The sequence below is a fragment of the Pygocentrus nattereri genome, chromosome 1 (genome assembly GCF_015220715.1).
Source record: "Pygocentrus nattereri isolate fPygNat1 chromosome 1, fPygNat1.pri, whole genome shotgun sequence".
Lineage (NCBI taxonomy): Eukaryota > Metazoa > Chordata > Actinopteri > Characiformes > Serrasalmidae > Pygocentrus > Pygocentrus nattereri.
The window spans coordinates 51449366-51473894 of NC_051211.1; the positions used below are offsets into that span (position 1 = coordinate 51449366).

Genomic DNA, 24529 nt, shown 5'->3' on the forward strand with positions numbered 1-24529 from the left:
GCACAGACAGAGACTACAGATCTATAATCCAGTTTACACTCACCGGCCACTTTATTAGGTATGTTCAATTGCTTGTTAACACAAATAGCTAATCAGCCAATCAGACGGCTGCAACTCAATGCATTTAGGCATGTAGAGGTGGTCAAGACGACTTGCTGAAGTGCAGACCGAGCATCAGAACGGGGAAGAAAGGGGATTTAAGGGTCTTTGAACGTGGCGTGGTTGTTGGTGCCAGACGGGCTGGTCTGAGTATTTCAGAAACTGCTGATCTGCTGGGATTTTCACACACAACCATCTCTAGGGTTTACAGAGAACGGTCCGAAAAAGAGGAAATATCCAGTGAGCGGTCAGTTGTGTGGACGAAAATGCCTTGTTGATGTGAGAGGTCAGAGGAGAATGGGCAGACTGGTTCCAGATGATAGAAAGGCAACAGGAACTCAAATAACCAACCAGAATCTCTGAGGAACGTTTCCAACACCTTGTTGAACGTCTGCCACGAAGAATTAAGGCAGTTCTGAAGGCAAAAGGGGGTCCAACCTTTGACTAGAGTTATTAGTACCTAATAAAGTGGCTGGTCAGTGTAGGTTGCAGTACATCTAACATCTCATCTGGTGCTTTCTGATTTCCTGAATGACAACTTTCTGGGTGCTAACTGCTAATGCAACCGTGTCGGCAATAAAAACGAGAGGTCCAGTATAACAGAGAGATTAGGTTTTGTCATGATTAGCCACTAACAGATTTGTGTCCCCTACTTTCTCTATTGCCATCATACACTGATTTCACAATATTTAACTTTTCTGACAGTAAAAAAACTGTATTTGATGTTTTATTGTTAATTCATCTGAAGTTATTTTATGTTATAGCGCAACAAATGACATTTAAGATGTATACTTGAGATATACTGTACAAAACGTAGTGAATGGATGTTTATTGATACGTTTTTTGATTTTGTTGTAGTTTCTTTACTTTATTTACATCTAAAACATGCATATGGGTCTTGTCAAATTGTCATTTTTGCAGTAATTTACTGTTCGTATGGTCCATGGACTCATATGTATGTTTTAAATGTAAATAAATGTATCCTACATAGGAAATGTATACTACGACTCAACAGTCACCTGCACCCCGAGCTCACTGTGACGTAGCGGCATTCTGCTGCACATTTACAGTAATAAGCTGTAATTAAAATACAGTAATCTGTGTTTTTACATAACAACTGTAAAAGTAAAGCAACTCAGTAGGCAGTAATTGACAGTAAATATTACATATACATATAAAAAATGTCTAATTTTACCATACCTATAAGTGTTAATGTCAATGAAGATATTTATTTACCGTGCTTATGCACTTTGTTAAAATGCAAATACACATTTTACACATATTTGAACTTTGCTCAGAATTTGCACAGGAATAACCAAAAATGTATATCTGGTATTTATTGTCAACAGCATTTTACAGCAAACTTACTGTTGAATATTGTGAGATCCTGGCAGTGATGTACTACTGTTTTACAGCGTATTTTCAGCACTGCACCAGAACTAGAGAAATTATTGGAATTCATCCACCTCATTAAATTCCTACAAAGATTCAGACCCTGCAACTTTGACCGCTAGTTGTCTTTGAATTTGCTCCCGAAATGCAGGAACATGTGCACAACAAGCTGCTGAAATGATTTCCTCCGTGTATGTGCGTGCTTAATCGAATGAAAAAGCAGAAGTTTAAACAGAGGAAACAAAGGCTCGCCGCTCCTGTATCTGAGCATGTGCTAGCTGAAGGCACTTTGCTGACACGACTCATATTGGCTTGTTTGTATCTGCCGGCTGCCCTGCACCTTTGTGCCTGTCTGAAACAATAAACATATACAAGCCTGCTTTATTCCCCGGCCTATTTGCACTAAAGTGAATGGAAATGTTCCAGGTAGGCCTGTGTGTGTGTACGTGTGTGTGTGTGTGTGTGTGTGTGTGTGTGTGTGTGTGTGTGTGTGTGTGTGTGTGTGTGTGTGTGTGTGTGTGTGTGTGTGCGCGTGGGGCTCAGCATTCTCTCTATTTGCAGTATGCTCATTAATTTTCCAGGCGGCTCTGTTTTTGTCATAGACAGCAAAAAGAGAAAGGAGAAAGAACGAGAGGAATAAGAAAGGACACTGCGGTGAAGTGGACGCAGCGTGTACTGCAGCAGAGAGAACGAGATCAAAACAGAAAAACAACAAACATCCTCCCAAAGCATCACTTCCGAAACACCGCTTCAAGAAACGAGTACCGAAAAAGAAGGTGCTGCGTGATTTCTCACAAAAGAACTACGAAGGATCGTGTAATTTGCAATCAGAAGGATATAAACGCCATGGCAGCGCTGTATGAGCGCGTGCTACAGTGCTGGCGATCAGTCAGAGCCTGCGGGAGCACATGCATCATCTCTGGGGAACACAAAGCAAAATGAATGCGGCTGCAGTTTCACCCTTAATAAATAAACCAACACTTTTAATCTTCTGTAATGGCTCTGTCCTGCGGGAAATATGAATTGTTATTTGGAACATTTTTTAAATATTACTAAAGTGCACACTTCACAGCAATACGCTAGACCTTCTATAAATGAACTGGCGCCGCGCAGATTGTCCTGGGGGACATCGTCTCTAGGATGCATAACTATTACAAAAAAAAAAAATCAAAAGTACTCCACAGAGCTACGGCATGGTTTCCATCGCGAATTCTAAGACTAAGACTAATTTAAATCGTAGTACAGTCATATGCAAAAGTTTGGGCACCCCTGTTCAAATGACAAGTTGTGTTGATTTTCCGAGTAAAGAGAGAGAGAAGGCACTGAAGGCACAATTACTTTTTATTTGCTGACCTGGACATACTGGATATACATGCCACATTTTGTATTTTATGATTTCTGGTCATAAACTCAGCAAAGAAATAGAAACTATGCAGAGAACGGTCATTAAAAGGCTCGCTTTTGTTCACTTATGCCGGCCTTACACCAAACGACTTTTCAAGGGATTTCACCGTCACAAATATCCAATGTCCGGATTATCGCTTCTCTGCCTTTTGGCTAAGATCAAGCGTAGTATCTGTTGTTATCAGTTTAATATCTGATACGTCCTCTATATGAGGACTACATATTACATTGATTTTTAGAACAGGGAGACGGAAGAGGGGCTTGCTCCGTCTGCTCCACGCATCAACCTGGCATTGCAGTACCTCCGGGAACGGTGCACCTCCTCGACCTACTACTTCCAGCACGGCTGTGGGTGGCAGCCTTTCCAGTAGCTCCGTGTTTTGTGTAGTGTTTTTACACTTTTTTCTTGTCTGTCTGTCTGTCTGTCTGTCTTTCTGTCTGTCTATCTAGCTGTCTATCTGTCTGTCTGTCTGTCTGTCTATCTATCTATCTATCTGTCTGTCTGTCTGTCTGTCTAGCTATCTATCTGTCTATCTGTCTGTCTCTCTGTCTATCTATATATCTGTCTGTCCCCAGTGCATGATGGGGAATAATCTCAAAAATCTAGTTGCACTGCAAGATCCCCAGCCCGTGTCTTAGTCTGTGACTAAAAGCTGTGACACTGTCTTTAGATGTGAAAGGGTGTCAGAGGTCTTTTTAATGTCTTTTCAAAGTCGTCTAGTGTATGGTTAGCATTAGGTTGACTGGGGTGTCCAAACTTTTGCACACTTTTGCTGTATATTTAGGTTTTGGAGTGTCCTGATCACTTTCCTAGTCAAGAAACACTGCACTGTTCACTGAAGCTGTGGAGTGTTAAACGCGCTGTGGGTGTAGGATTAACCCCTTAAACTGCAGGCCTATCATTCAGTTTTACTCTAAATCATTCAGCACTTTGTATTCAGAACTAATCAATAAGTTATGTAGTTATGAGAGTGAGAAACTGAAATTACTATTATTTGAATCTTTGGGACTATGTGTACTCTATAGTATAGGTAAAGTACTATATCGTTGCTGTTGGAAGAAAACCTTGTATCTCCATTTTTGGCATTTTTCAGTTTTTGACATAATTTGAAAGTATCTGTTACTCTTTACATTGTTTGTACATTTTGTGATGAGAGGCCTAAGAGAAATGACCCTAAATAACATGGGAAAAATTCTGGTTCCATTGACTTACATTGAAAGTGAAGTAAGTTTTTTCCTTCTCCTGTAAAGTTACTGTTTTGGAGATACAAGGTTTTCTTCCAACAGCAGCGTTATGTGTAACTTTATATAAAGGTTATAAACAATACTGTGCAAGTCCTAGAAATGGCATATCTTGGCCAATAAAAACACCATATCATAAGAATAAATACAAATACACATAAGCACATTAAAAGATAAGAATTTCTCATTTAAAGGACAAATGTTGACGTCTTGTGATTTAGTTCAGTTACTAACCAGATAAATGGGCTTTGTAATTCGAATGTACTGCATACATAAAGCATGCTGATTAGTATGCTAGGGTTTCAGGGCTGGTTGAATCTGGAGATGGAGACAGGTTCTTCTTCATCTAGCATGTTTTGTTCCCTGCTTTAGGAAAGAATTATTCAACTGTGAAAAAACGGTCGATAAAAATCTTCATATGAACTTTTTGGGCCATAAGTTGTAGTTAGCCACAACATTTTTTCCAAAAACTTTCCAATAAAAACTTTGTTTATTGGCTGATACTAATCAGATATTTCACCTTAAAGAGCTACTAAGCTATAAAATGAGCCATTTTAACTGAATCACTTTATTTAAGATGAGCATTTAAGATGAAAAATAAACAGCTAACAACATCACATAAAACACAGTGCTAGTTTGTACTATTTCAGGATAGATTTGGTACAGGATTCATTCCTTCTTTCCCCTCCAACATCCCATCCAGCATTTCCTGTTCATATCAGCCTGATACTGATAGCAAGCAATACTGATAGGCCATCTATAGACTAGTCTACCTACAAGCTACTGCTAATCAATGTCAGCACAGCAGACTCCAACGTTCCTACCTCATCTGTTTACAGTTCAGACTTTAATTTAGCTCTGCAGATGTTTGCTGTGTGTTTGCAGCAGATATTTTGGGACAGTTAGTGTCTGATTGCAGCAGATGCCTTAGGCTTGAGCTCTGCTCACCCACTGGGTCAGTCCAGCCCTGGGAATCAGTCAGCCAGCTCATGAATACATCAACTCAAAAATGGTACTATTAATGAATAAAAAGGCCAGCTGCCCGGTCCCCACTAGACGACCCCTTCACTAAAATATGAGCCTGTGAATGGCCTGTAAATGTGTTAGACCAATCAGAAGCAATCTAATATCTGAATATGCTGGTCTTATAAAAAAACAGGCCAAATTTTACAAAACATAACCACAGTCAGATATTTTGCCCAGCGCGAGGAAGCAGCGCAGAGCACTCAGAGGATGAGGCCGAGTCTGCTGTTTTTATTTTTGCACAGATGCTAAAGATGGAGCTTTTTTCCCACACTGTGAGAGACATTAGCTGTCAGCAAAATAAGCAGCCCGGCAGAATATTAGTCTTGAGGAAGACGTGCTCCCACACACAATAAAAAGCAATGACGCAGGGCCAGCATTAGGCTGAGGCGTGCGACGGGTGTTCGTGATGAAAAATGACTATTTAACATTTTGCCTTTTCTTTTGCAAGACTTATTCCATTAATGTCTAATCTAAGCGTGGCCCTCTGCGCTCTTCGGAAACACTTAAGATGCTCGCAAATGGCCTAATAAGGCACTGAAGGGTAGACGGGGAAAAATTAAGAACATAAAACTGAGTAAATAGACCTGATCCTCCTCCCTGCCCACACATCAATTTTAAACCTACGACAGCCCCCATGCCCCTTTGAGGCGGTGCTGAGTGATGCACGATGGGGCATTGGTGCAGGGTAGAGGTTAATGAAGGATTACCACTCTTACGACAAGCTTTCTTTTCACATTTATCCACCCCTCCCCTGCTCTTTTGCTTTCTTTTTCTATGTTGGGTGTTTGCTTACACCTCCCCCACACCACCAACCCCCCCCAGCCCAGACGAGACTGTAGACTGATAGTGTGAAATTCATTTGGAGACGGGTTAGTGATTTCAGGGCGCCATAGTTTCTGGGACTGTATGAGCCTTGTTAGGTTTAAATAGAAAAACTGGTTTAAAAATCTCATTTACATACTTTTCCCTTCACCCTGAATGTGATTTATAGGCCAAAACGTGTTTGGTGCGTGAAGCTTTAGCTTTGGACTGAATACAAGGCTAATGTAGCTAACAAGTAATGGAAGCTTATGCCCTACAAGTTAGCTTTGTCAAACTGCATGACTAATTCATCACATACTGGCATCAAACTGCATACAGATATTTAATAACCTCTGAAACAGACCCGCCTATGAGTTTATAACACTGTATGATGGACTGACTTTTCCAAAAAATGGACAAAAATATCTTACATGGCTAAAAACAGTAGCAGCTGCCCTAAAGTGTGAATTGACTATAATTTTGTCTAATTTTTACACATAACTGTATGTCATAAAGGGCCATAAACCCCATATGAAGCCTGTATGAGAGTGTGTGATGATTTAATCATGATACTAATTGTTGGGTTATGCAAATGTATTAAAAAGTTGATTTTCTAAGTGAAATTTTAATGCACAGTTACCGTTCAGTTACAGTTACCATTACCACAGTAACCACAGTTACAGTTACCATTATCTGTGGAATTTAACATACTGGGGGGAAAAGAAAATATTATAAAATATATATAATATATAAAATATTGCCTGTGCAAAAGTTATGCCACTTGCTTTCATTTTACCAATACATTAAAAGCAGCAGATAAATGATTTTGCAAATAAATGTATGGACTGACACTTTGTTTATACATCCCTGCATATTGCAAATTGCACTGCTGCTTGTTTATACACCCATACATATTGCACAACTGTTTATTACTGCACTATTGTTTACAGTGCACAGTCACTTACTTATTTTCGTACTGCACATTATATATTATGGTTATTTTATCATTTTATTATATATCTTTACTTTTTCTATGTATTTATCTGTGTTATAGCGTACAGCAATACTTTTGCTCCTGTAATAGACGACTTTCCCTCTAGGATTAATAAAGCTGCCTGTCTGTCTGTCTGTCTGTCTGCCTGTCTAGCAATTGTGCACTAAAAAGATGTGTGATCTCTCTGTAGATGATGTGTTAAGTCATTTTCACTTAGGAAATCAACAGAACATATTATATGACCGGGTGTGTTTACACGTTTATGGGATTGTAAGCTTCCATTAGTTGTTAGCTACATTAGCCTCATAGCTCCAGTGCAAAACTAAGTAAACTTCAGACAAGTGTGTCTTGGCTGATTGGCTTTTGGAATAAGGGCAAAATTTTGTAAAGATTTTTTAATGTATTGTACTGTAGGATGGCAAACATCTGTGAGTCTGTGAGGGATGTGCAGCACATAGAAGCCCGAGTGGACACTCACCAGTTGCTCTTCCACGTGTGTCGGACGTGAGGGTCGTGGATGCCGTGTTTGTCGGCCTGCTCGTCCAGGAAATCGAACATGTACTTGATGGCGAGGGGGAGGGCGCTTCCTCTATGCGCTGTGCTGAAGATGGTCTCAAACAGGTCATCTACAAACTTCTGCAGCGTGCCCTTTGGATCCACACAGAGAAGAGAACGAGTGTAAGAAGCACGCTTTCTGTTTATGTTTTAGCTTATCGCTGTGTTCGGAACAAAACCTCATCTCTCCAAAATGTAACTTCACAGGAGAAGGAAAAAACCTACTTTACTTTTAATGTAAGTCAATGGAACCAGAATTTTTTCCAAGTCATTTTGCGTCATTTCCTTTGGTCCATTCATCATGAAATGTACACACAGTGTAAAGGACAACAGGTATTTTCAAATGAGGTAAAAAACATAAACATGCCAAAAATGGAGATAGGAGGTTTTGTTCCAACAGCAGCGATATCCATGTATCTATCCATTTGCTGTTTTGGTGTCATAGCCTGAATTGTTCTTGGACTAACATAACAAGTTCACTTGAACATTATCTGTTCATTTACAGCTCCTTGTTTGTGTATTTCCACACCATAATAGGCCAAACCAGTACTTATGTGTACAACACCACATTTACCTCAAACACACTGAGACAGCTCAAAACGTCCCTCAGCCTGCAGCCTAAATGTCAGTGTGCGTTACCTGTCAGCGAGTGTGCAAAGCCCCACGGCTCTAAACCTCCCTCTTTGGTGGGGAAATGAGTATTTTGCGGTTCACTTTTAATACCATCTGTGACCAGGTGGCGAATCTGCCTAAGCCGCTTCTTGCGGCTGGATTAGAGCCCACACTGCACCACTGACCCTAATTTGATTTAATGTTGTCAACTTTAAGGAGACGCGAAGTAGAGAGAATCTAATCCACTTTAGATGAACTGATAGGAAGCGAGGCAATGAGAAAGAGGTGGAGAAAGAGAGGGAGGGAGTAAGAGACACAGGGACAAAGCAGAGCGAGGGAATCAGAAAGGCCAGCATGTGTCTAGGTGCGGCAAGCAGCAGCCGCTGCGCCAGAACAGGTGTGCATATGCGGAGCAAATAAAATCCTATTTTGTTTGAGCGGGGACCGGGAGTAAGCCAGGAGAGAGAAGGAAAAGAAAAAAAAGAAAAAGAAAACCCTGTTAGCTGACAATCACGCCAGTAATTCTGCTGTGTCCCACATTCCTGACAGCTTATCTTTACCCTATGAAGATGAAAATACATATTTTCTGCTTGGCCCCCGTGTCGCCGCGGTGACAGCGGTAGCGACAGGAGGCTGGAGACGGGGGTTCTGACAGATGTCGTACCGTGTGACGGCTGACATCATCATTACTCGCCCGGGAACCAAAGCGGCCATTTATGGCCATTTTGGAGACGGGCGTGCTTCAAAAACGCGCCCTATCAGGCTCGAGCAGGCACACGCGGGCGCTTGATTGCCTGGTCAAAAGAGACAGGAGTGCTCTGCGAAGAAATTAGCAGGTTTAACTGCATATGAATCGAGGTAGAAAAGAGGAAAGAGCGACAGAGAGCACAGTAGGGGAAAGATTAAACAGGTCGGCGGTGAATGAAAGTGTGGAAAGCTTCGGAGAGAGAGGTATTAACCCCTGCTGAGTCTTTATTTATCAAACAGAAAGCCACTGACAGAGCTAATATAGGAGAACTCAAGCACTCCTGGAAGATTGTAGGCCTTTACTTGAAGGCTAAACATGAAACAGTGATTTACAGCACTGTCGAGAGGCCTCCGAGTAAACGCACCAAACCAACACAACCAAGGATGCAACCGTATAGGATTCCTAGGCCGATAACCACAGCTGGTGATTAACACCTCGTGGGCAGGGCTGCCATCCGTCCAGATCCTCCTCAGTTCACTACAAAAAATAGCATCTTGTCAAGTTGATCTTAAATCTAGTCGATATGTCTAATATTTCCCATTTTGAGGTGGCTGTGCTCTTATTATAAGATTATTTAGCTTATTTCTCGACATTATTTACTTATTTTGGGTCATTAAATGAAGTAAAATGATCTCAGTATACTGGCGGATCATTTTGCTGGTTTCAAGCACATTTCTTAAATGCCAGTGCAGTGAGATCACTTCACTTAATCACTTAAAACAAGTAAAAATGTCTAGAAATGAGAACAATAACCTTAAATTAAGCTTGCAACAATCTCAACCACAGAAATATGATTTATTGAATAGATTTAAGGTACTTTTACTTGACAAGATACCATTTTTTGCACTGTTGAATAAATAAATGATACATTTCATTCCTGGACACAAAACGTCTCAGAATCCAAGCATTTGTATGTTAGCATTTCTCATGAAGTTTGAACTGCTTCTTTTTATCCAGTCTAACAATGAACTATGAACACGGATGATTTAAGGGGTCTAAATACCACCAAAAAGGGTTCTACTGTTGATGTGGTACCAATCCTGTAATGAGAGATGAACTCTTATTGGTGACTTTTCAAACAGGTTCTGCACAGATCCCTATACAGCACATTATCTATCAGTCTGAAGAACCCTTTCACCAGGCACAGAACCCTTTAATGATGCAAAGGGTATTTTGAGTGTTCATGGGTATATACAGAACCTTTAAAGGACCATGATTTCTGTGCGTGTGGCTGTGGCCAATATCAGAAACGGTTAATTATTGTTATTATCAATTTTTTCCATTTTGTTATTATTCATACGTTTGAAGTGCAGTGAGAGGTTAATTGAACATTGATTAATTTTGCATAGCCATGACACAGAAATATTTATCCAGAGCCACTTAGAACTGTCGATGGACAATATGGTAGGTGTAATGTTAGGAATCCAGCCCAAGGACAGTCTTAGCAACACCAGTTCTATATAGTACCATATTCTATATAGTATAGTAGTTCTATATAGTTTTTTGACCCTTTTGCTGCTACATAGAACCATTTTAATAGACTATTTTAATAATTATATATATACTGCAAAGAACAACCCTTAAGCATTTAAATGGTCAGGATTCCATCCATCCATCCATTTTCTAAGCCGCTACTCCCTCAGGGTCGCGGGGGGTGCTGGAGCCTATCCCAGCGGTCATCGGGCAGAAGCCAGGATACACACTGGACAGGCCGCCAGTCAGGATTCAATATAGTGAAATAAAAAAAACTGCATGTCTGTAATTCTGTGTTTATTTTTATTTAATATAATCGACATGTTTGTTGCATTTAAACTCTGAAGAATTGTAGAAATACTCAAGCAAAGGGGTTCAATTCTTAAACTGGCCAACACAAAACTGAAAATTGTCCAGTCAGGATGTTTTTCTCTGCTGTGTCTAGTTAGATACAGCCAAGCAAGCTCTCCCACTGGTTAGGACTTCTGAAGGCGTAACGCTGCCTCTCCAACCCTGGTCCTGGAGAGCCACCTTCCTGCAGAGACTAGCTCCAACCAGAGTTTGCCAGATCTGCTCCTACTAATCAACCTCTTCCCAAGTCCCTGATTGGCTGGATCAGGTGTAATAGAGTTAAGTAAAGGGGCGGGGCAACTTACTGTATAGGTTGGAACTAAACTCTGTAGGAAGGTAGTTCTCCAGGACTAGGATTGGAGACCACCGGTCAACATGCCAAATTAGCCTCTAATGGCCGTTTCTGCTCCAACAGGAATTGAGCCTCTTCTATGTGTGGAGCTGATGTTATGCACTGGGCTGACCAACTGGGCTGAATTGAAAAGAACAGAAAATCCCACCACTAGTGACAACGTGTGTCAGTGCACGAGCTAAAAAAAAGGGTGCTAAATTATCAGTAGTGAATATTTGCTGTAATTCCCATATCTGATATAATAATTGGAATAATTGGTGGATAACATATCGGCGGCCAGTATCTTACATATTCTGCACCCCTTAAAACAACCCATCCGAAATATGCAAACATCCCACTTGCTGGGCAGGGATTCATGTGGGCACCAGTGAATTCATTCTGTTCTTTTGAAGCTTCTGATTGGTGCTTATTGGCAACCAAACACACACCATGTAGTACAACAGACGACTGAGCTACACACACAAGCACATACAGAGAGCTTTATTAAAAACCCTGCCAAGCGTCTTTTTCTCTCTCAGGGCTTTGATTTCCACCACGATCAATCAGAAATATTAAAAAAAGAGAAAAAAAAACACAGAAAAGATGCTCCTCATCATCTAACCCCGAGCCTTTCCAATCAGCAAATCAGCACCGTGAAAATGTTTTCTAATCACAAATTAAACCCCGCTACCTCTCATCCTGCCTCTCCATCACCTCAAAAAAATGAGAAGAAAAAAATCAGGTCATCTGACTTAATGGAAACCTGGGAATCACAATTAGGGATGGATTTCTCATTTACATGAAGCAGTAAGATTAAAGTCCTGGGAAAACGAACAGACGTTCTAAGGGTCAAGGCATTGGACAGAGAGCTTAGCGCATGTCGTTTTATAGCTGATTCTCATTTAGTTGGTCATTGTACGGGCGTTCAGGAGCGCACGAAGCGCAGGTTTTCGTGTCTTGCGCTCCGTCCCTGCCAACACAGGACGTGAATGCGCGAACGAGTGGAAAATGGCAAAGTGGTGGAAAGCAAACCGCAGTTTGGAACAAATGATGTGACGAGTAAACACTTCACATTGCTCTCCAGCCGAGACTGATTGAAGCTGTGTTTGACAAGGAACCGATCTGTTCCCACTCAAATGCAGAGCGCTCCAATTTACTCTGCTCCAGTGTGCCGTCACTTCATCAGCCTATGAGACTAAGAGTTTTCGATGCAATCATTAAAGGAGCACGCCAGACAAAAAAAGCTTACATCTGCGCAATGCGAAAGTTAGGAGGCAGTAAAGAGCATGTAAACAAAATCATGCTAACTGATGCAGGGGCTTTTTATCACCTGTCGTTTATTTATAATATCCGTATTATTCCGACTTCGTCTTAAAGGTTATCTTAGGTACTGTAACTATTAAGCATGGAAGATGCAGTTTAGTAAACTATCAACAGAACTTGAATATGCATGAGTGAAGTTGAATGATGTAAAGGTTCTAGTGGCAGTGTAAAGGTTCTGTGATTGGTACTTATGTAATTCCTACATTTACTACAGAAACTCATAAAAAACTGCAGCTTCTTAAGAGCGTTAAAAAAGTACCTACGGACAAGACTTATTTTGTGAGGACAAATAAAATAAACCTGATGCTCAACATGAAAAGTTCACCAGAGTGGTTGTCCATTCCTGACAGCACAAGAGTGTGAAGTGCTCACTAAGGACAGCCTTTGTTATTGTTTATTTTAACTGAAGTTTATTTTTAATTTTCATTAATTTAATACATTTTTTAAGAAACTTTTAAGAAAGTTTTTAAGATTTTTTTCTATAAAAAGACTTTTTTTGCCATGATTATATGCTTTTTTAGATTATGAAGTTCAAAATTAAACAGTTCATTTAAAAAAAAAAAAAAAATATATATATATATATAATGATTTGTCTTATTATATATTATTGCCTGGATTATTCATTGAAGGTTAAACATTAGCCATTGGTACCATTCACTTATGTTAGTTTAGCTGGTCCTTTGTAAGGAAGAAATCTGATGTCACTGGACCACTGCAAATTTTATTTAAATACTTTTCAGGGGGCAACAGTGCGGTCCTCTATGTTGCAGATCCCACCTGGGCAAGCACACCATGTGCTGCCAATCATAGTCCTTGGACTAGACTCCCAACGACACGTTCACCTGCCTATATAACATGGTTCAAACTGTAAGACACTCCAAGAGCAACTGCCAGATGGCATGAATGGTAAACATAATACTGACTAAAGGTTAAACTGCCAAAAACCATTTAGGAACCTGCAGGTATACATACTTACCTGTAGATCTATAATATTATTATCCATCTACTGCCATATTCATATTCAAAGCTCACCTTGGTGGCTAGCAGTCTGGTCAGGTAGATCTCGGAGACCATCTTACTCCCGCGGTCACCCTCTTTCTGGTCTCCGTGCTCGTGATTCTTCACCAAGTGCCACACCTTGACCCCGCTTTCCAGGTCGGGCGTGATCATGGGTGTGCGAGAGCGAAGGCTGTCCGGGCTGCCCGTGTATTTGATCATATTTTCTGGACGAGAGGAAATAACACAAAGAAACTAATAAAAGGCCTGGTCACATCAGCAAGACAGCACAAAGCCAGACGCCACTCAGTCATTCTGTTGTACCCGAGGGCACTCACTCGAATCCAGACCTGTCTGCTGGACTCACCGGGTCTGAGATTGGATGTGAATGTTTTAGCATGTATGGCTGCTTAATTTTTCATCGCCTCTCCCACGGTCGCTGGCGGAGTGGAGATTGAACAGGTGTCGACGGACATGAAATTTTCATGGCTCGGCCAACGTCAGGGACGGCCATGGCATTTAAAACCGCATGAAGCTCAAGGAATGTTTACGCAGTGTGAAAAGAATTGATCAGCAAAAAAGCCTGATCTGCTAAGATGAAAAAACCCTTCTCTCACACACAAACACACCCCTAGTGTTTCTCCCTGCAGCAGATGCAGCAGAAATCAATTTCTCTGGAGGGAAGACAACTCTGCTGAGAGTGAGAAAAAACGGTCCAGACAGGCGAGGGAGAAAAGACAGAAAGGAAAAGAGGAAAAGAGAGATGGGAAGGAGAATAGAGAGAAAGAGATCCAGGGAGAGAAAAGAAAGAGAAAAATGACCGTGCATAATACAGACTGTGTAATACATCAGAAAGCACGGTGAGGTTTGGTGAGGAGTCTTGCCTGGACAGTCTTGCCTGGACAGTGTCTGTGTCCATCTAATGAAAGCGATCTTATCTAAATGGATGCCACGCTTGACTCAGCCCTGTGGTCAACATCTCTAAAATATACACATCTCAATTATTCACATGGGGTTGATTTGATTCAGACGGGGTTTGGGTCAATTTCAGATTTCACATTGGGGCTCCCTTTAGCTTCTGTCCAATAGGGGGGAGTTCCACCAACTAAAAAAAAAATCAACATAGTTCAATGGCTGAGATATAAACAAAGTCATTCAGAGTGGTATGATGTAAAATGGTGCAGAGAACTAACCACCTCTCTTTTCTTTACAGTGGTAATGATGGGAACCAGGGGTCACAGTGACTAATAAATCACTTAAATTGCGTGATCATTTTCATTTACTGTCCAAAATGACCAGCAAACCTCAGTTTTCATGTGTAATGTTGATCACGGTAAATGGTAAATGTAGAAATAATAAGGTTTCTTTGGGGACTACTTTGCCTGTCATCATAACTATCATAAAACATCTCAGACGTCAGATATCAGCGTATTCATAACTATTTTGTGTAAGAATTTTCTGTGAGGGAGGTTTCAGGGGCATTAAACACTTCAGACATCTGAGTTCTATCACTGCTGTGAACAATTCTGACTCAGTACCTTTCTCTAGAACTCAGCATTTCACATGAAAGCACTCTGAATGACTTGGTTTACATCTTGAGTATTTAATTATGCAGATTTGAACAGATTTACCCTGTATTTGTCTCTCTACTCTCTATTCTCTACTTTTATTAAGCTGATCTTAAGGCAGTGTTTAACCTGGCATGCAGTAGTCAAGTGCATTGTTCACTGAGGTCTACAAGGCCAGCAGGGGAACAACTTATTAGCCTATTTATATTTGATCCTGACTGAAAGTTTTGGGGATGTTGTTGGAGGATGACTTTAGTGGAATTTAAGCTTCATTTCAGATGGTAATGAAGCTGTTCATTTCTTATGATTTGTCTTTATTGTCAGGCAGCTGAAAACTGTTGCTAAGGTAATTTAGCAGGTAATTTATTCAGATTGTGGAGTTAAATTTGGTCTCTGGTTCGTTGTGGTCAAACTCAGCTCAAGTTTGGAAGGAATACTGCAGGGTTGGTTTAGAGTCAGAATATGATGCTGGGGGTCAGGTTGGGTTGGGCAGCTTGGGCTGTATTCAGGTTCAGGCAAAATTTCAGGCCAGATCAAAGCCTTAACTTCTAGTCTCGAAGTTATCACAACTTCACAAGTACGCTAAGTTTTGTTGACTTGTCAGTGGTGATTTCGAGTCACTGTCCATCACTGACTGAGATCCGAGACTCCAAACTTCATCTAGGCTCCAGGAGGACTCAAGCGAACCTCGCAAGCTCCATTATCGATTTCGTCCCTCACACCCCTCGAACCCCAAAACACGAACATCGCTCAAGATGACAGACGTCTGCCCTGAAACGCTTTCTGCTAAATTATGTGCCGGAGTTTCAGATCCAAGAGGACGGCGGCATAATAGGCCCGTCTCTTTCTTCTGCGCCTGCCCATTGTCCTCCTCCGGTTCAAACGTGCCTCTCCTGCTCGGCCAGTTTGAAGAAGCTCCCTTTCGTTTGAAATTAATTCTGAGAGAGACTGAAAAGATGTGTGGCATCCACCCCCCCCCCACCGCTCCCCGCCTGCATCCGTCTGTCACATTCTCCTCTCTCTCTCTCTTCATTTAAGGCTAATTTGAAGCTGAGGTAGGAGACTATGGAGATGAGATGCTGTTAATGCTCTATTTGATGTGTGTGGAGAGTGCTCGGACTGCCCCAGGGCTTTGATCTTCTCCTTTATCAGATCCAATAGCACGCTGGGTGATAGCAGCCAGACGCCTGTGACGGTTTCAGTGTCTCGGGAGGGAAGTCAAGTGCAAAGAGACTCATTTTCCCCCACGCTTCCACTTTTGTGCCAGGCGCGACACTCCCCAATCTCTTCATGTAAGGCCCTTTTTCAGCTTCTTGCCTTTCTCGCTAGTTACTGAGGGAGATCCATCTCATTTCTCTCATAGTTCGCTCTTACCTTGCCGTGAAATTGGCCCCTTTTTGAAAATCCTCGCACATACACACATGCGTACACAATACAGGCACAAACAAGCCATGAAATCTGCACAAATTCCCAAGTTATGAGCATTGTGAGGCCTACCATATTTGCTAGCGGATGCCCTGGAGACAGTGGAGTTGTTGACCGAGTTGTAGGCAGTGACCTGCTTTGGTACAAGAGCCACTACAGCATTATCAGGCACCTGCAAAAGAAACGGAAGTAGAGGTGAATAATTACAGAATATGCAGAAGAAACTTTTTATCACATAAAGTAGTTCTGATATTAAAATACTCAATACACACACGTATAATATATCAACTGAGTTGTTTAAGTAGAGCTTGCATGGCAAACGTAGCCTACCATTAACAAACTATATTCCCGATGAGAAAACTGTTTTTTTATTTACAGTGAATTTGTTGAGCATTGGTGCATGTACCATTTTATAAAGAAAAAGACACTAGTAGAGGCTGAGCATTGCAGTGATTTTACTGTGGTTAAGGAGGTTTTACTCTGCTTCACAGGCCTAACAACCTTCATTAACCCTGGTACAATCACTGCGAAACTTTCAAACAATGCAACTACATTAGATGTCACGAAAAATAGAATGTCCGATCTCCAGCATGCACTACGACATCTCCACGATGTACACTGTCACAGTTTTACATTGCCATATCACAATGTTTCGATGCATAGTTACACCCCATCTTAACATCCTGACCTCACCCCATCCTGACATTAACGTATATCATGCCTTTAACATATGGAGGTAGTATGAGGACAGACTGATTGAGGGAGACCAGAGAACTCTCAGAACTTGGGGTGGAATTCTGGGTGGCTTCTGCTCGGAGCTGGAAGGCTGTCACTTTTTAATGGTGGTAGGACCGACATAGGACTGAGGAAAAGGGATGAGATGGGGTGGCAGTGATAAACGGAAGGTAGACAAGGGAATTTATAAGGCATTAGATTGGAAGGAGGAGGGGTGTCAGGCATGGTCCTTCCTAGTTCAGTTATTTCACAGCTCCATTTATCGTTCTTCATCATACATTATATTTCGGAGGTACAGTTATGTTAAAAACGTAAACATATTATGTCCAAGCTGCACAAAGCAAGTGTACCTCATTCGTTATGGGACTGAGTTCCTATCTTCTCAATTTCTCATATTTCTCTTGATATTGTTCAACATAATTTGAACATTATAATGGCCCTTCTGAGGATATGGTTTCTCCAGCTCCCAATTCAATAACGCCTCAGCTGGGACCACTCAGGCAGGGCAACTCTGTGCACCTGCATCAGTCTTGGAACCCCAGCCAAACGGATTCAATTAACACACAGAAGTGGGGGGGGTTCCCCTTCCTCTGACGAGTTTCCCCTCCCTCAGCACAATCTGGCACCCCAGTGGCTCACGGCACTTACAGGGTTAATTGAGGTGAGTCTACGGATATGCTTTGAACCACAGCCGAATACATGGACCCAGGCAGTGCTGGGCTTCAGAGACAATTACAGCTTTATTCTATCTATCCAGACTCTAAAGAATTCTAACTGGAGATAATCTGAAGAGGGTCCGGTGGACGGACCAAAGGAAAAATGGGAGCAAATCTGCCTATGCAGAGAGCACGATGGGATACTACTTCTCTTGGTAGCACTCAAGCACAGAGCCACTGAGCTGATTAACATCCTAAGCTATTATTAGGAGCCATTTGAAAACAGACAAGGGAAGTGAAGTCTCTTCTTTGTGTCGCTCCACACACTGCCTGCCTGAGTGAATTTGCACTTTGAGAGATGCTCTGCCGCTGATAGGATTCAGGCTCATCAGATATGAAGAATGTCAGTGAGAGGCTTATGTAACGCGGCAAGATGTTTCCCAACAGGAAATCAAAGAATTAATGCCGGCGACTCAGATGGGGCAGGGCGCGTCTGACTGAAGTGAGACTGAATTAGAGCTGAAGGAGTCTGTCAAAGGCGCTCCGCCTCAGAGTATTCTTAGAAACAGGCCGCACGAAACGCAGTGACCACAGCTGTAATGGAGCAGCATCAGGACCAGGTTCATCAAGAGAGAACAAAGAATGAATGAAATGAAATGAATGACTGACAAAAAAAGGAGAAAAAAGTTTTATTCATTGAATTTACTCAAATCTAAGAACAGTATCTCTCCCCTGAATTTCTAACAGGCTTTGGAAGTTGGGAAGCTTTTTTATGTACAGCGCTGTGCAAAAATCTGAGACTACCCTTCATTTATTTCAATTCCAGTCAAAACAGCTATACGGCTAAATATATTACTATTTTTTCAATATTAGTGTTTGCCTTTATTACAGCTTCCATTTGTTTCCAGTTTACCCCAGAAATCTGCAGTTTTTTTCACACCTCCAAAGTTCAGTCTCTAAAGCTGGTTTTGCATTTTCTGCTTCTCACAATCTGAATAAACATGTTCAGTGGCATTGAGGTCTGGACTCTGAGGTGGTCAGTCCATTGTTCCGAGAACACCAGCAGCTTCTTTGTTTGATCTGCAAATGTTTTTTTTTGTCTCAGTAACAGCTTCTTCTCAGAAGATGATAGATGTTTTCATGTCTGAAGCAGCTTGATTTTCTCCTCTCTCTCAAAGATGAAAGCTTTAAGTGCTGTTTATCTATTGGGGGCAGTTGTGGCATCTACCAGGTCTTCCAGGTGGTTGTTAGGAGTGCCATTTTCTGACATACCCCTGTCTGCAAGTGGATTATGTTCTATCTAATCTCCTGAAAATGAAAAACTTATACTTAATAATAAATTAAAGGAGGTCTACAGAATGGTAAAAGACAACAACAAAGAGTGAACGAATGATAAGAAATAGTGGAAATAATGATCAGTCTATAACCTTTACATTTATAACAGCTTTCAATCAGAGTAGTACCAACTTAGTTTGTTTCCTGAACATGAAACAATTTCAGTCAGACATTTTCCGGTCTGTATGCCAAACAACTCTGAAGATTCCTTGGTTTTGAGTGGTAAAATAAAGAAATAAAGAACAAGCAAATGAGTGAAAATCTGAAAATCTACACTATTTCATCCAAGCAGTCTCTCTCATCAACATTTCTAACAGCCTTTGGGAGTTGGACAGCTTTTCCTTTTCCAAGGATAACGTGCCCTCCCTACCTGAAAATGAATGAACTTCTGTCTTCATTATCTCATCTCCGATTCCAATCACCTCCTAATCCATCCTCCCGCCCGTCACCCGCGCGCTTGCACGCCAGCCCGTGTGACATTTAATTTGAGCACGGTGCGGGCCCCCCTCTCTCCCAGAAAGCTCATTTGGAGGGTGGCGGGCTTTATCCAGGAAATTATTTACACTATAATGAAGCGCCAGCCTGGCTCCTATCCTCTCCACACAGACAGACAAACAACGGGATGCGCTGCTGATATGGACAGTGTAAGCGTTTGCGTGATAGGCAGCTGACTGGCACTTCAGATTCTATCAGCCTCTCGCATGGAGCATTGTCGCGGACAGTTTCCTGAACCCCCCCACCTTCATTCCTTCCCAGCCACTGCTCGGAGGCCCTGTCAATCACCGTTGGTTTCTCTAAATGACCGGGAAGTGATTGGACTGCTCAGTCCATTACAGGGTCATGGGGGTGATAGGGGACCTTAACGGACATTCCCCTGTGGTCAGTAAGGGATGATAGGGGTCCGAGCCACCATGAATGTTAAGCAATTCATTGGGTTCTTATCTCTCCAGTGGCCTAAATTGCTCTTCTTGGAGAAACATGAGCTGGAAAGCAGCCATCAAATCAATGGTGTCGATAGCAGAACGATATGGGAATAATGAAAGGGAAAGCCAAAGAGATAATTATCACCTTTTATGTCGACTTGTTCTATCAGAGATGAACTTGAAAGATCCTCATTGTTACGTACATGAGAGACCAGCTTGAAAAACCCTTATTGTTACGCGCTGAACGAAAAACGTGAACCCCTTTTTTGGCTCAAACGTTTACTCAAATTCTTTTGAACGCTCAAAAGGAACATTTTCAGATCCATTGATCTGATAACCACTTCGCTTTCCTTTCTTCCACTATTACGCAAAGCAATTATATCGTCAAACTTTAAGCTGTAATTGAAACCGTGGAACAGCGCGCTACCATATATGATGTGTTGCTCATCAAAAGACATTAAGTGAGCGACATCAACCACAGCGTACACCTGAACCCCCACCGCTGTCAGAGTTAATACTGCCTGATATCCGAGGGTGGGCCTTTAAATAGAATCCCATACAAGCATACATGCACAGCCACGCACAACGTGTGCCGTTCTTGTCGACTTAGATTTAAGCTTCATAGGCGTGAACACTTTGTGCTGTCACTATTATGTGAAATTTTAGTCAAAAGAATTATTTTTTTTTCCCTCTCCTTTTGAAATCAATAGCATGGCATCAATTTTTTCCTTATTCTTGAAGAAACATCGCACGCTTGAAAAGCAGAAAGAGATACAGAGGGAATAGAGAGAGCGAGGTCGTAATGCTTGAATCAGATAACCAGTATATATAAACTGGGATTCACATAAAGCCCTCTGCTGCTTCAGCAAATGAACAAATAGCTCATATATGCACATGAAATATGCATATTGCATATGAATTTGGTCCAAATGAGAATAGAAAAGAATGGGTTGCATGTGATTTATTGCTGTTTACGCTGGAAGAGGCTCGAGCTGTCACAAAGATGGACAGCTCAAGATGGAACTGTCATCATGTCCTACAATTACCCAAACCCCCAGACAGCAGGTCGATGCATATGCTCAATGTGAGCCACGCCTACTCTTGAGACGCGCCTACAATGTTCTCAATGTAATTTTGATGTAATTGACACGTCTGCTTATGATTGAAACATCTACAGTGTTCTCCAGGGAGTAACCTGTATACACAATGTGCGCCAGACCTGCGAGTGAGTTATGAATGTTCTCCACTCACTGGTCACTTTATGAGGTGTTCAATCAGACACCCTCTACCACAATCATCATTGTTCAGTTTCACCACAGGGCCACTGTTGATCAGATGTTATTTGTGAGGTGGGCCATTCTCAACACAGCAGTGACACTCCTGTGGTAGGTCACTGTCACTGTTGGAGCGTAAAAAGTCTATATTTGGCCAAGATGCGGCTGTATGGTCACAAACTTATCACTGCTGGAAGGCTAGCCAACACAAAGTGTGGATCAACAGATGGGTGACTGTCTCAACTGGGGTTCTTTAAACTGGGCAGTATGGTGCAGCATGGTATGGTTACAAATTAGAACCCACAGGCAGAGTTCTCCTTGTGGTCATGCGATTTTTAATGCGAATCTAATGTTACAGTAAACACAAACAGTACCAGCAACAGTGGAGCTCTGGTTTATCTTTTAGTCTACATTTGGTTTTATGTTAGAATCACAGACTGTCTAGGTAGAGTTTTTTAAATGGTGGTACACTCTCAGTATACTCTGGGGCAGTTCCCCTCTTGTCAATGGGGTAGGACCCTCAATGGTTCATCTCAGTACCTTTAGTCAGGGAACATAACTGAACCATAAACCCCTGAAATGATCTGTTCTAAGCTGTACTGACTCCACACACCCCGCCTCGCCTCCAGGCTTTTATTCTACTGCTCTGTTTTAAAACATTCGGTTATAAAAAGGTACAAATCCCAACTTTTCACCTGGAGAAACTGATTTAAGGTTCACAATTGGACCTTAAAACCACTGCTGGAGCTTTGAGGCAACATTTACATTGTTTGTACCTTGATGAATAAAAAATGTACCTGCACAGCACCTTTATTTCTAACAGTATAGAGGTGGGCAATATGGCTGAGATTAAGTTTTCACAATACCCAATGTCATATACAATGAATACACAATCAAAAACTATCAATACATTCATTTGTATATAACATTTTACATATTGCACTGCACTAAATCTGACTAAAATGACTAATTATGCTCTCTTTGTAATCAAATATGCAGTTGAGAAGTGCAAATAATAGCCACAGTATGTGCAGAAAAGAACATTGTGAGATATTTAGGCGTAATTTATCATGAAAGTGACAAATATTGTCATGATGTAAAGCCCAAAATGGTGCTCAGTGATATTGCACAATGATTCTATGATGATTGCATTTGACCAATCAGTGGTTTGCAGCATTACTTGCTCCATTCATTCAGTCTGGCTTGGCATGCTTGGTACTCTGCCAAGAAAGGTACCGAAATTCAACATGGCAACACAAGTACTCAGGTATGGTACAGGACAGTTGGTAGTGGAAATGACAACAAACTGCGTGTTCATGGTTTTGTAGCTGTTCCATACCGTAATGCGTCACCCTGTGAACTTAACACCAAAAGCTAGGTAGAGCTACAAAGCAGGTGTTTCTAATAAAGTGACCAGTGAGTGTATTTGAGTATAAAATGAAAGTATATATAAGAAAATAAACCAGTTAACTTTAATTGTTCCTAATATATATATATATATATATATATATATAATGCTGTAAAGCTCGGAGATGGAGGATGGAGTCTTACCTGGTAATGGGACAACATGTTGAGCCTCTTCCAGTCACTCTCAATCTTTGTGGTCATGTCCTCGTCCTGCAGAATGATCCGGACACCTCTGCCCTGACGCCACTCTGCAGAAGACAGAAAGCATGAGAAAGTGTAGCTACGTTTCCAAGAACCTGTCATTGTTTCTTAAACAGCTACTACCAACACTGTTTAACCCCTTAAACTCCCTATATGTGGTTCCACAAGTCAATTCAACTTTCATAAATGCATGACTTAGTTTCTGAAGATTTTATAGAAGTTACTGCAATATAAGTCTTCAGGTTAATAATAATAATTTATTGGATTTCAGAGTAATTCAGAGTGGTTTGGTGTGAAATGCTCTAGTCAAGAGAAAGTTATAGAGTCCGAATTGTTCACAGTGGTGATGATAGGAACCAGATGTCTGAAGAGCTTAATGCCTCTAAAAGCTCCATCACAGAAAGTTTTTACATGAAATGGTATTGACTACATTTCCTGATGCCTAAGACATCGTTTTATAACAGTTCTGAGAAGCTTTTGTTTGGGAATACTTATGTTTCAAAAGCCATTCATGACGGAGAGGAACATGCAAGACTAAATTATCCCGTTTTTCAGATTTACACTACTATTTCATTATTAACATGGCATCTCAAAAGATATGAGTAGCTGTAGATTCACGTGTAGGTGGTTAGGAATAGTGAATATGATTATCTCTTATTGACGTTACATTTGCATAGACACGTGATGCCTGGTTCCTATCACCACCACTGTAAAGAGTTAGCAAGTTTCACAACGAACCATTTCACATCAAACCATTTTAAATGATGTTATTTCTCAACGACTGAATTATTCAGAAAAATCTGTGGAATTCCTCTTTAATAACAAGTCTGGGGTTTAAAGGATTAACTGTAAATACGATCAAGAAGCCAGTAATTTATGCATGACTTTACAAAGTTTGAACCACAAAGTTTCCTGTTTCTAAACTCCTTTGAAAGTGTCTGTAGAGGCAAAGGCCTCTTCTAAGGGCAGAGCAGATTTAATGATACAAGTGTGGGCTCCTTAAAAGAATCTTGAAAAATAGAGGAAGTGATTCACACAGAGAGAGAAAGAGAGGGAGGGAGATCAAGCCTGCAGATGCAGCGGGAAGAAAAGAAAAAGTGAAGCAAGAGAACACACGCGAGGGAGTAAGAAACGAGTGGAGAGTGGGAGAGGGAGAGGTAAGCGGAAGGTGAAAGAAAAGGTAAATTAATCTCCCTCTACACTCTTTGGGCTGGCATGGCCGGTGTGGATCGATGGGGGTGATTAGGGCTGGAGCTGAAAGCCACTTCCTTTTTCATCTGCAGCCGGCCGAGCTGCCGGGGCCCAAAAGGCCCTAATCGACCCTCTCTAAGCCTCCTGCTGAGCCGACTCTTATTGTACTTCCCCTGCAATCGCCGCAAAAGCAGAGCATGGCCCCTCAGCGGCCCCCCTCGGAGGCCCCTGGGGGCCCGTGGCCATCGCCTGCAGCTTCAGAGGTACGTTTTTCATGAGAGGAGCAAAGGATGGAATAAATGCCTCCTTTCGCGATGAGAAGCAGGAGGGCCGTCTTCTCTGTTTTTTTTTTTATTCCAGTCGCGCCACAAATGAATGCGTGATTGGGCTGGGAGGGCGTAGAGACCCCTCTTCGCCACCGCTATCTCCTGCTCTGATTGTGACTAGATAAACAAAACAGCAATCAC

The 24529-nt window shown here is 41.6% G+C and overlaps 1 protein-coding gene and 1 non-coding gene across 2 annotated transcripts in view; one reads left to right on the forward strand and one right to left on the reverse strand.

The window, feature by feature from the left end:
• plxna4 (plexin A4) overlaps positions 1–24529 on the reverse strand; it is a 432713-nt gene that overhangs the window by 11638 nt on the left and 396546 nt on the right. The window contains exons 26-29 of the mRNA XM_037538616.1: positions 22815–22918; positions 16413–16512; positions 13384–13574; positions 7437–7606 (exon numbers count right to left, since the gene is read on the reverse strand). Of these exons, the coding sequence (XP_037394513.1) occupies positions 7437–7606; positions 13384–13574; positions 16413–16512; positions 22815–22918 (565 nt within the window). The remainder of the gene's footprint in view (positions 1–7436; positions 7607–13383; positions 13575–16412; positions 16513–22814; positions 22919–24529) is intronic.
• Positions 3029–3219, forward strand: LOC119264442. The gene has a single exon (XR_005131023.1). It is a non-coding gene; the product is annotated as a U2 spliceosomal RNA (small nuclear RNA).